We start from the raw sequence: 13,456 nt of genomic DNA on the forward strand, positions 1-13,456 counted from the left end.
TGTTCAGAAATGAAAACACCTCTCAGTATTTCATTCCTATCTGGATTTTTTTTTTTTTTTTTTTTTTTTGTACTGAAGAAGCAGAGGCATGGAAATAAAGGGAGAGAAGCTTCTGAATAGAAACACTATTCATTTTGCTTTAACAGTAGTGGTGCAGCTTCAAAAAAAAAAAAAAATCCCCTGCTGCCAGCCCTGCTCCATCTATTCATGAACTTACTTGAAATAAAGCCATGTATTCAACATTGTAAATTCATATTGGGCCTTGCCTTAAGGGTGTGTTAGGAGGGAGGGAGGATGATACAGACTCCTCTGCGCATTTAGAGACATCAAAATGCTTTTGGTATTTTATTGTCCTTTGTGATCCTTTGGATTGCCCTCAGTGTCAAGCTCCTTATTTGTCTTAGATTCCAATTTATCTTTCTTTCTCCATGCTCTTATCACAATTTCTGTTCTCATTATAAAATGACACATAAGCCCGCTATTCATATTAGGCAAACAAGTGTCCTGTCAGTTAAAGTCATTCTTCTAATATTATTGTCCTCCTTTCTCTCATTAAAGAAGCGTCTTCAGTTTTGCTCTGGGATGGTTGGGTTAACAGGCTCTGGTTGTATCTTTTATTTCTTATTTACCTGAGGCTCGTTTAAATGTGGCTGTCAAATTGTGATTGGATGCACATACAAATTGATACTAAAGGCTTTTCTCACGTCAGCGTGGTAATGAAGAATTTTGAATTTCTTCCCTGTGGGGATTAATTTACCCACTCTTCTTAACAGGCAGGATGTTCTTTGCCGCATTAGGGTACAGAGTGCCGCACATGAGATAGAGGTCAGTAATGAGATGTACCAAATTTACACAGTATCGTTCAGTGAGCCCCAGGAGCTCAAAGACATCATTTCATCTGATTTTTGTAGTGCTTCTTATGATACAAAGCTGAGGCAGGGGGGACCTGAAAAAGAGATCTCTCCCTGCCTTCAAGTAGGAGGGTTCTAAAACCTTCCACATGTCTCCAAGGCTTAGAGCTTCCCTACTCAGTATATTCTTGGACTTAAAAAGAATATCTTTCTGAAATTTGCCATCAGATTTTCCCACTCTTCTCTAAAGTAAAACATATGCTTTTTTCTTAGAGAACCATTCATTTTAAGTTTGTATTTAAAAACAGTACAGTTTAACATGGCCTGTTGTTGGTTGTCCATTCTGAGTTGTCACCTGAACTAAAAATAATCAGAGCGCCTCCCTCCCCTATTTCTGAGCTAACTTATAAACTAGGCACCGATCACGTCTCCCAACACCTATCTGAAAAGAGGGATAATATATTTGTAGGGTGCAATTAAATCTTTCCTGCTAGATAGGGGAATAATTTGTTTCAGGTATCTTAATGTTACCATTAATAGGTCTAGCCACTAAAATTACTTTCAAAGAATAGCTTCTACGGGGCTTCTAAAAATGAAGAAGCAATTTATGTGCCATTGCTGCTAATGTTTTTTTTTGGTGAATATTTTTCCCACATGAATGCATGCTGGCACTGGCATTACTTAAAATGTGGTTGGTGTCAAAAGGCCAAGTGTTAAGTGAATGGCCACTCATGTTAAGTAAATATTGCCATAAGTCAAATTGTAACAAGTACTCAGCGAAAAATGTATAGGCTCTTTGATTCGGTAGAGTAACAGCAGTGATTTTTATTAATATTTATGGAGTAGCTTCTGGGTAGAGAGCACTGTAAAATATGTTAAAAGAAATTGTGGCAATATCTGGTGGCAAAAGAAAAGAATCCACATAACTGTGCACCTAGAAATCCCTAAAAACGGAGCCTCAGTCTATGCAAAGACGCTGATGGGTGGATCAGGGAGAGGACTTCTGTGGTTTTGTAGCAAGAACAGAGGAAGCCATACAGTTGGGGCTGCTGTCTGACTTTCACTCTTTGATTAGTGTCTCAACAGCTTTCACTAAAATGGCCCTTTTGGTTAAGAATGGCATCTGAAATGGAATGTACTAGAGCCTTCCCTGTTTATAGTACTTTTTGTCTTGCTAAGCTTAGACTTGGAATGGGGAAGCCAGAGACTGAATGAAGACCAACTCCAGGGGTGGGAAGAGATTAGAAAAGATGGAAGAGCATAGGGAGCCTGGGTGGCTTGGTCAGTTAAACATCCCACTCTTGATTTTGGCTCAGGTCATGATCTCACCATTTGTGAGTTCTAGCCCCGTGTCAGGCTCTGTGCTGTCAGTGAAGCCTGCTTGGGATTCTCTGTCTCCCTCCGTCTCTGCCCCTCCCCAGTTCACATTCTCTCTCACTCAAAAATAAATAAATGAACATTAAAAAAAAAAAAAAAAGATGGAACAACATAACTTCTGGCATGGCTCACAGACAGAAGTGGGACAGCCTCCCAAAATCGCCCAGCCTTCAGCCTCACATCTCTACCAAGGCCCTGCCGCATCACGGCCCCCTGTGGTCATGCTCCACACAACAGCCAGAATTATCCTTTGGAAGTGTGCTTAGATTCCGTCATTTCCTTAGAACTTTCTTTTTTTTCTTCTTCCTTTTTTAAATCTTTTTTTAAGTTATTTATTCTGAGAGAGAGAGAGAGAGAGAGAGAGAGGCACGAGTGGGGGAGTGACATAGAGTAAAGGAGCAAGAGAATCCCAAGCAGGTTTCTCACTGACAGTGTGATGTCACTGAGAGTGACTTTTTTCCTCTTCCTACTTTGATTTGACACGTTTTATTAAGTTTGCTTTTTTAATTTATTCTGAGAGAGAAAGCAAGTGGGGATCGGGAGCAGAGAGAGAGGTAGAGAGAGAATCCCAGGCAGGCTCTGTACTGTCGGTGCATGGGGCCTGATGCAGGGCCGAAACTCACAAACCGTGAGATCATGACCTGAGCCAAGATCAAGAGTCGGACGCTTCACTGACTGAGCCATCCAGGCGCCCCCTGGCTTAGAACTTTCTAATGGCTTCCCATTAAGCATAAAATCCTGATTCCATACTATGTTCTACAAGGTTTATGTGGCCTGGCCTCTGGCCAGTTCTCAGATACCTTATTTTTTGTTCTAGTTTCCTCTCCATTCACCACCCGTCAGCTCATTTCCATCACTTCCTTTCATTTAAGGCCTTGCCACGAGTTTTCCCATGGATCTCCCCTCTCTTCATTCCAGCCGGTCCTAACATCCTAGCTCAGTCACCCGCCACCACATTATCTTCTTAGTCCTTACTTTTATCTTCTTAGTCCTTACTAGTATCTGAAATTAAGTATTAGTATTGTTTATTTGTTTTGTTTATTTCCTTGTAAACTCCTACCAAAATATAAATATCCTAAAAGCAGGACCTTTGTTTGTTTGTTTGTTTTTGATGCCTGGGACCAAACTGACTTTCCGTAAATTGTGCTGGCGAGCTTTTCAATAGAAAAGATCAGTGGGATGGGGCGCCTGGGTGGCGCAGTCGGTTAAGCGTCCGACTTCAGCCAGGTCACGATCTCGCGGTCCGTGAGTTCGAGCCCCGCGTCAGGCTCTGGGCTGATGGCTCAGAGCCTGGAGCCTGTTTCGGATTCTGTGTCTCCCTCTCTCTCTGCCCCTCCCCCGTTCATGCTCTGTCTCTCTCTGTCCCAAAAATAAATAAACGTTGAAAAAAAAAATTAAAAAAAAAAAAGATCAGTGGGTATAGAAGAGTATTATTACATGTCCCTTATAAGATTCCGAGAGACAGAATACATTATTTACATCCAAGAGAAGCAAGGCCTCCTTACTTCTACTGTTGCATTTCCAACCCACCAAGTTTGATATGTGTCCTAAAGACCAGATCATTACATTTATTTATTTATTTATTTATTTATTTATTTATTTATTTATTTTCTTCTATTTTTAAAAAATGTTTTTATTTACTTTTGAGAGAGAGAGATTGGGAGAGAGCAAAAGCAGGGGAGGGGAAGAGTGAGAGGGAGGCAGAGGATCTGGAGAGGGAGGCTGACAGCACAGAGCCTGATGCAGGGCTCGAACTCATGAACCATGAGGTCGTGACCTGAGCCAAAGTTGTACACTTAACTGACTGAGCCACCCAGGCACCCCCAGATAATTTTACTTTTAGATTAATGATGTGGAAGCAATAAATAAAAAGAAACTTCATCTGGCTATCAGCTTAACCTCATTACAGATTATTGTAAAAACCTTTTTATCTTGGAGCTTTTTGTATACAAATCACTAAGAGCACCACCAAGGTGGAATGATATTCTAAGACGTGATAGGAAGAGGTTATGCGTAAGTGTCTTCTCTTGAAGAGTCATTCAGTTATTCAACAAACATTTATTGAGCCTGGTTTGATGACTAGTCTTGCTCCTAGTGTCAGGGACACAGAAGGAAAGCAAACAGATGAAAATTCTTGTCCTCATGGAGCTAGCATTTCTAGCGGGGAAGATAGGATGAACAGGATAACTAAGTAAAGTATATGGCAGATACATCAGATAGCAGAGAACTAAAGCAGGAAGGAGGATAAGAAGTGGGGTGGGGGGGTATGGAGGTGAGATGTTACATTGGATGGTCAAAGAAGACCTCACTAAGAAAATGATCTTTGAGAAAAGACCTGACAGTGTTGAGGGAACAAACCACATGCAAATCTGGGGAGAGAACCATCTAGCTTTGAGTGCAAAGGTCTGCAAGTGGGAGCATCTCTGCCTTGTTGGAAGAACGAGGAAGAAGAGAGGAAGGAAAGTAGGAAGGTGGTGAGTGGGGTATGGGGTGGTGGTGGAAAGGGTGGTGTGCAAGGCCTTTGGGGTTACAGTGAAGTCTTGGCCTTTCACACTGAGCAAAATGGGAAGCATTGGGGGGGGGGTTGAACAAAGGTCTGACGTGATCTGACTTATGTTTTAAATGATCACACTTGCTGCTCAGTGATTTCCTGTGGACAAAAGCAGGAAGACCTCTTGGGAAGTTATTGCAATAATACAGGTGAAGAATAGTAGTGGCTTGGCCCATGCTGGTAGAGTGAAGGTGATGAGAATTTTTCACATTCTGAATTCAGATAGATTTTGAAGGTAACACTGACAAGATTTGCATTTGGACTGAGGTAGAGATGAGAGAAAGGATAACTCCAAGGTCTTTGGTTGGAACAACTGGAAGAGTTGAGGCCAGCTCGTTGGGGGAACATCTGGACCTCCAGTGTGAGCCTGCTACATGCTCAATGCAGGTTAGACACCTACTTAGGAGATGGGGAATAGCAGCTGTAGCTATTAGCCTGGGAAGCAATGGAGAGCTCTTGATTGGAAATAGAAATGGTTAACCAGTGTATAAATGCTATCCAAAGCTGTAAGACTGAATGAGTTTACTCAGGAAATGAGGGTAGTTGAAAAAAGAAGGTTCAAGGACTGAGCCCTGGAGCACACCGATTTCCTATGGAAATAGCAGTGGGAAAGGAGGGACAGCACCCCAAAAGGTGGGAGAATAACATGTCTTGGAAGCCAAGTGAAAACAGTATTTAAGGAAGCCCGAGTGATGAACCATGGCAAATGCTCATAGGTTAAGTAAGACAAAAACAGAATTGAAGAGTTCACAGGAGTGAAGGGGGTGAATGCTGATTGCATTCAGGAGAAATACAGGTGCAGTCAGGAGAAAATTGGTAAGTAGAGGGATTAGATCATTCTTCCAAGGAGTTTTCCTGTGGTGGGGGGAGAAAAATAAAGTGAAAGTTGGATGGGCACTCAGGTCAAGGGAGGGCATTTTGGGGGTGCCTGGGTGGCTCAGTTGGTTAAGCGTCTGACTCTTGATATTGGCTCAGGTCATTATTTCAGGATTCGTGAGTTTGAGCCCCACGTTGGGCTCTATGCTGACAGTGTGGAGCCTGCTTAGGACTCTCTCTCTCTCTCTCTCTCTCTCTCTTTCTCTCTCTCTGCCCCTCCTGTGCTCTCTCTGTCTCTCTGTCTCTCTCTCTGTCTCAAAATAAATAAATAAAATTTAAAAACAAAGGGAAGGTGTTTTTGGGGTTGGAAGAAATAAAATGCCCCCATACTGATGGGAATGATCTAGCAGGTAGACATTAAAGATTCAAGAGAGAGGACAATGGCAGATACATGCCTCTGAATAGAGACGTCTCCAGGATCAAGTACCCGGTGGAGGAGCTGAGCTGAGCTTACCGAGTTAACCCTGGTGCACCAGGGATGCAAGCACGCGGATGTGGACAGGCAGGCAGATATGCTGGTAGGGGATTGTGGCAACTCAGTTTTTTTCAGTGAAACAGGAAGCCAGGTCACCATTTGGGAGTGAGGATGGAGGTGGGGAAAGTTTCTGGAAGTTTGAGGAGGGAGGACCAAGTATGAATTATGAGTCTAGGGGAGGGTGACAATGGGTGGGACAACAGGGAAATCTAGACCAATTGCTGGGCAGCATTAACTGCCCCCTTGAGGTTAGTGGGCATGGGTTTAATGTGACAGCAGACAACCAGACAGACACGCATTTTTCCACCGGCCACTTGCAGCTGCACTGTCGTGGGTGGGGAGAGGGCAACAGAATGGACTGACAGACACCTTGATGTGTTAAGAGTTGATCTGGCGAGTAATATTCCTCTGTACTGTTTTTACTTCTTAGGTGGTTAAATGGTTTTAATTGGGAGGGACTGAAAGCGCGGAACCTTCCATCACCTTTACAAAGAGAGGTATGGTATCTACTCTACTCCATTTGTCCTAGTTTCTGTTTTTATAAGCAGAATAGGGGTGTCTTCGTGTGTGCCACAGTTTAGATTTTTTAATCGGTTTTTAAAAGTCAGTGAAAATGTCACAGCAGTTGTGATTATAGGGACTAAGTAGCATTTCTTATTTGATGGCAATTAGCTCAATTCTCAGGAACCAGTTACATATAAATCTAAGTCCCTGTGTCGTTGGTGTTGGTCAGACTGACAAAGGGCTCTAGAAGTATATAATATGTATCATACGTATTATTTAAAATTTTCTAGTTAGCCATAGGAAAACGAACCGGGTGAAATTAATTTTAATCACTACAGCGTATTAAAAACTTGCCGTTTTGATGTGTCATCGATATAAAATTTTAATGAGATGTCACGTTCATTTTTCCATACTGTTTTTGAAATCCCAAGTGGATTTTACAGTTACAGCAATCTCACTTTGAACTAGCCACCTTCCACGTGCTCAGTCACCACCTGTTGCTGGTTGGACAGCCCAGCCCTAGAGAAAGCAGATCATCTGCTAACTTGCAAGGGGAAGAATGACTCAGGAATGATCTAGGTCAACACCCTACAGACTCTATGCGGTGTTCTCGTTACTGGAATTTTAAAGATCTGTGACTCCCTCGTACATTTTTAGATTGACATCTCAGTGTTTTCATCACATGCTTAAATTATTGTGAAGGATGTGATTTCTAGTTTGTTGTAAATATTGACATTTTGAAGTAAAACATTCCTCCTTTAAATATATGCAATGTGATCTAAATACCAGTGAGATTTGATGCCCATCAGCCACTTAAAAAAATACAGACAGCGGGGCGCCTGGGTGGCTCAGTGGGTTAAACATCTGACTCTTGATTTTGGCTCAGGTCATGATCTCTTGGTTCCTGAGATGGAGCCCCGCCTTGGGCTCTGCGCTGACAGCTCAGAACCAGCTTGGGATTCTCTATTTCTTCCCCTCTCCCCCCCACCCCACCTTATGCTCTTTCTCTCTCTCTCTCTCTCTCTCTCTCTCTCTCTCTCTGTCTCTCAAAGTAAAAAAAATATACTTAAAAAATAAAAAATACTGACAGCAATATTACATAATTCTTTTTTCTCCCTGAATTTATATTTTTATATTCCCATCCTATTTTCCCTAAAAAAATTTTTTATGTAAAAGTATTCCTATGCTTGCCAGTATTTGAGTATTCTTTAAATGCCTTTGAACTATAGTTTTCTAAATTTTAAAATCCCTGTGAAAAAACAGAAATTTCTGTGACAACATAAATATTTCTTCTGGATTCAGTTATAATTACATTTTTATAGCATTGAGTATCAATCAACAGAAATGTTATAAAATTTTAAAGTATTTAACAAATATTTCCTGAAAAGAGAGAAATGTCACTTATTTTTTTTTAAATAATTTTTATTTTAACGTTTATTTATTTTTGGGACAGAGAGAGACAGAGCATGAACGGGCGAGGGGCAGAGAGAGAGGGAGACACAGAATCGGAAACAGGCTCCAGGCTCTGAGCCATCAGCCCAGAGCCCGACGCGGGGCTCGAACTCACGGACCGCGAGATCGTGACCTGGCTGAAGTCGGACGCTTAACCGACTGCGCCACCCAGGCGCCCCGAGAAATGTCACTTATTAAAAAAATGGGATCAGGGGGTGCCTGCATGGTTCAGTAGGTTGAGCGTCCAACTCTTGATTTTGCCCGAGTCATGGGATCGGGCTCACTGGACTCAAGATTCTCTCTCTCTCTCTGCCCCTCTCTCCCTCTCATGCTGTGTCTCTCTCTCTGAAATTAAATAATAATAATAAAAATAACAATAACAATAAAAGAATGGGAATGGGTTCAGGGTCCACATCAATTCTATTCCTTTTTAAAATTATATTGGGTGGCTCAGTTGGTTAAACGTCCGACTTTGGCTCAGGTCATGATCTCACTGCTCATGAGTTCAAGCCCCGCATGGGGTTCTGTGCTGACAACTCAGAGCCTGGAGCCTGTTTTGGATTCTGTGTCTCCCTCTCTGCCCGTCCCCTGCTTGTGCTCTCTCTCTATATATATATTTATCTCTTTCTCAAAAATAAATAAATACAAAAAATATTTAAAATTATATGGATATAAATGCTAAGAGCTGTGTTCACATAGGTAAGTGGGAATGGAAGGTTTTATATTAGCAGTGTTGCTTTGAATACCTTATGAGTGATCTCCAGCCTCCTCTAAAAAACACATTATGACCTTCCATAAGTAGCATTTGTACTGATTTATCAGCTGAGAGTCCAGTTGTGTACTTTTAAGTTTTGTTTGCAAGCAAATAATTGAAAACCATCTGATTTGCAAAATAGTTTAATTCCAGAATCATTTCACTCTTTGAACAGGGTCAGTCATATTTTAAATTGACCCTTTGGCATTCTGGAAACTTTATATGGGTCAATTAACCGTATAAAAATCCACTTTTATAAAGTGGAAAAAGTATTTAAAAGTGGCAAATTTTGATTTTTTAAAAATATTTGCTGTTAAAATGTTTTTCAATCTGAAAAAAAAAAAGATATAATTTCTACCACTTTTTCTTTTGGATGTACCTCCTCAGGCCAGGAAGCTTCTATTGAATGTAATGCAGTGACCAGATCCATTGAGACTCAAAAACGATAATTGGTAGGGGCGCCTGGGTGGCTCAATTGGGTGAGCATCCAACTTCGGCTCAGGTCACCATCTCGCGGTTCATGGGTTTGAGCCCCGCACATCGGGCTCTGTGCTGACAGCTCAGAGCCTGGAGCCTGCTTTGGATTCTGTGTCTCCTTCTCTCTCTGTGCCTCCCCCACTTGTGCTCTGTCTCTCTCTGTCTATCAAAAATAAATAAATGTAAAAAATTTTTTTTTAATGATAAATGGTCATCTTTTCCTTACATGTAACTTACCAGTGGTTGCAGTATAAAATCGTTGTTCAAATGTAAGAAGCATTACCTGTATATAATAGCTTGCTCAGTCAACATTCTCCTCACCTTTGGTTTAATTCTTCCTCTATTAGCTCAGTGGACCCACAGACCACAGCTACTTTGACAAGTATCCCCCTGAAAAGGGTGTGCCTCCAGATGAACTGTCAGGCTGGGATAAAGACTTCTGACAGAAGAAAAGATGATTACTGCCGATACATACAGAAGAAGAGTGTAAGGACCAATAACCCAATAGTGATCATTTCTCTCTTTGGAGTATTATAATATCTTTTGGAAGACCATTAGGGAAGAGGAATCCCTGGCCATGAGCTGGGTGGACGATGTGGCTATGAAGGTGGTTCTGAATTATAATGTCTCATTTAGATGCTGTGAATTATTCATGTATTCTATTCTCCGCTTTTCTCAAATGCTGAAGGCTATCCTATTCCCCTCTCCACTGTCTGAACCAGTTGTGCTGATGGGGCACCATTTTCTCTGCCATCTGTTGCTCCATCCCAATCATACTTGTCTCCTTTGAATCCTAATAAGGTTTAAAAAGTGTCTTGCCTTTGAGCAACTAAGTCACACAAATGGAAGGAAGAACAGGGGTGAGCTTTAGAAGGCTTCCCCTGTGACAGCAATTCCATGTAAGCATTACGGCATCTCAAAGTCATGGTTTGCAGAAATCTTTGTAGTCCATACGAGCTCTTGATTTTCACCTGCATTCCACCTAAAAACATGTTAACATGTTTCTGGTGCTGGTCTGGGAAAGGCAAGTTTAAGTATTAGTGGTACCACTTCCTAACATAAATGAGTTAATTCATCCAGCCAGTAATTATGTTCCATTGGGGAACTTGGAAAAAATAAAGCAAAAAATATTTTTCATTCTCCTGTGACCAGCTGTGATACCTCAGAGACTTTTCAAAAGCCTTGTTAAAAGTAGTTATAATGTGTGATCAGGTGATGGGCCTTTGGAAAAGTTTTATCTTATATGCTAAATATTTTCCCAATCAAAGTAGAAAACGCACAGGCACAAAATCGTGAAGGCTTTTTCTTCTCATTAAATATGGAGGAGAATAATTTCTAATGGGTCAGGTTGCTGACTCTGAAACCCTGAGATATTTTGGCCAGTTCTATGAATGTTGCTGTTAATCAATCAAGAGTATAGAATAACCACAGTTAATTTTTAATGAAAGTCCCATTGACTAATGTTGATGCACTGTAATCACTGTTGCATCAATAACTTTTTAAGGAGATTTGAGTCATGGATGTGTTTATAATTTTAGATTTTTGAGGTAGGCAAGCACCTCGAGAAGTCATAGGACTTAAGTAAAAGGGACATCCAGGATGTGCCCTTCTGTCTTCTCACAACCTTCCAGATGATGAATAGACTAGTTTCAATGGCATTGGATGCCAGTGCCTAAGAAGTTTACTAGAGAATGTTTTTATGTATCGACCAAAATCCTACCAAATGGATGGGAAGCAGACTTTCTCTGTATCTTTTTGATCTGGCAGAGTAAAAATAACATCTAAGTTCCTGCATTATTCAAGCTTCTGGTTATATTTTCACATGTTAATGTTCTATGGGAAAAGCAACCTCTACCCACTCTCCACCCATATTTTCAGCATTCAGAAAGAGTCAGCTATATGCTTCCTGAAAAGTCAAACCAGTTAAGTGAGGCCCAACCCAAGAAGGTGCATCCTTAACAAACTGAATTTCCACATTTAGAGAATCCTTTTGCTGAACCAAAGAATTTTTGTTTCCTGGAGTAGTATTTTTAAAGATTATGTATTGTACATAGACAAAGCATTTTTAATAGGATCAACATAACCTGCTTAATGAATTTCTAAGATTTTTAAGAGATTTTTATTTGCATTTGGTTTGTAAGCATTGTATGTTTTTCATGTATATATTTTTAAATTGCCCACCTATAAATGTAGAAAATTTATGCATTGGATGGATATTAGAATTATATAGTTATAATAATAATTAATATTCTCAAAGGAGATCAATAGTTGTAATTCAAAAAAGACATACATACAATAAAAACCAACTGAGAGTACTACAGTTTTATTTTGCCTGTGATCGACCATATCAGTATACAATCTCCACATTTGATTTTATTTTGTTTCCTTTACAGTACTTTATAAAGATGAAGAAATGAACCATCATATAACCCCAATAATTCCACTGTTTCCTAGCTGGGTGACCTTGGGAAACTGAGTTCACTACTTTGAGTAGAGCACTAGCTTTCTCACCTGTAGAAGAAGGCATGGTAAAGTGGTACCTACTTTAGAGGCTTGTTTCAGGCCTTAACAAAGACACCCAAAGAGTCCTTTGCTGATATCTGTGAAATAATCAATGCTGCATAGGTGGGAGCTACTGTTACCGTCTCTGTTAGAATCAAAGGGGACTTAATAACCATTTAGTCTTGAACCTATGTATCATTGATATCTGTATGTACAGTTGTTCCAATTAAAATCAGTATTTACCTTCTTCTTTTAAATCATGAAGTAAAGATGAAGAATTAATCCTCACCAAAATTAAGTGCTTTATTAACAGCTCACCTACATTTCTAAACTCTAATTTTTTATGAATTAAGGACATATATGTGTATATATATTCTTAGAAAATACAGCCCATCGTATTCCTGATCATTAAATCATTCTTGTTCTCTCTTTTCCAAATGCAAGGTTAAGTTTTCATTCTTGAGGCTCTTCTCTTTGGGGCCAACTTTTCACAATTGTAGTTTCTGAATATTTTCTCTAAATATGAAAATGTCTGGAGGGAGAAGAATATAATGATGAAAAGTAAGAGTTTTGAAGTTAAAAAGATCTGGGTTTGAATTCTAGCTCTGCCCAGATTTGTGTGAACAGTAAACCATATCTTTATTCATCTGTAACTCAGAGAGATATACATGTAAAGCTTTGGAGTATTGGGCCAGAATATTAATACCTGTAGGTCACTGATAATAACCATTTGGAAATAAATATATACATATATTTCTTTTGGAATAATAATAAATCCTTGTTCTTTATTACTAGGCATTGTGCTAGGGGTATTTACATCTTTTATCTGATTCACACAAGATTCTAAAGTGATCATAAACGTACTGACTGTTGATTGCCCTCAAAGCTAGACATTGGCTTCCATGTGCATTTCATTCACAATTTCACTGTTGTGGTTTTTCATAGCTTAGTCCCAGTTATTATGACTATATAACAACCACAATTTAGTTGCTTAGAACAACGGTCTTATTATTATCCTAGATTCTGTGGGTCAGGAATTCAAACACACAGAGAAGATGGCTTGTCTCTGCACCACAGTATCTGGGACATTGGGGGGAAAGACTCATAGACTGGGGTAACTTCAATAGCCGGAACCTAGAATCACCTAAAGCCTTGTTACTCACTCTCTGGAGCCTAGGCTGAGGACACTCAAAACTAGGACTTCTGACCAGAGTGCCTGCACATGTCCTCTCCACAGCTTGGATTCCTCACATTGTGGTGTTCTTAAACTAGTCAGACTCCTTTCATGGAATCTTAGGGTTTCAAGAGCAAGCATTCCAGGAAACAAGGGAGAAGCTATATATTTTTTTATGAACCATCCCTGGAGTCACATATTCTGTTGGTGGAAACACTCAAAGCCCACTCAGATTTGATGAGAGGGAATATAGACTTCACTTCTTAATGAAGAGAGTTTTAAAGAATTTTCAAGCAATTTTAAAACCTGACACAATCCACTTTCTTGTCCCAGGTGAGTTATACTATTATATACGCAAAATAAACACATTCCCTCCCAAGAGCCTCCCTAAAAATATAATTTCATTACAGCATCAGGCACAGGCTTAAGATCTAGGATCTTGTCATCTAAATCCATTCCGGTA

The 13,456-nt window shown here is 40.1% G+C and overlaps 1 protein-coding gene across 5 annotated transcripts in view; it reads left to right on the plus strand.

The window, feature by feature from the left end:
* The window catches only part of PRKG2 (protein kinase cGMP-dependent 2), a 105,069-nt gene extending 92,487 nt beyond the window's left edge, over nt 1–12,582 (plus strand). For 4 of the 5 annotated variants that reach the window (XM_023252998.2, XM_023253000.2, XM_045056172.1 and 1 more), the window contains 2 exons: nt 6,561–6,627; nt 9,665–11,632. In XM_023252998.2, coding sequence (XP_023108766.1) covers nt 6,561–6,627; nt 9,665–9,760 — 163 coding nt within the window. In that variant the 3' untranslated portion in view covers nt 9,761–11,632. Of the gene's footprint in view, nt 1–6,560; nt 6,628–9,664; nt 11,633–11,710 lie in introns of those variants that run through there. The other variant, XM_023252999.2, reaches the window with a different exon arrangement.
* Nucleotides 12,583–13,456: the final 874 nt, after the last annotated feature.

Source organism: Felis catus, chromosome B1 (assembly GCF_018350175.1).
Source record: "Felis catus isolate Fca126 chromosome B1, F.catus_Fca126_mat1.0, whole genome shotgun sequence".
In the NCBI taxonomy this organism is placed as follows: Eukaryota; Metazoa; Chordata; class Mammalia; order Carnivora; family Felidae; genus Felis; species Felis catus.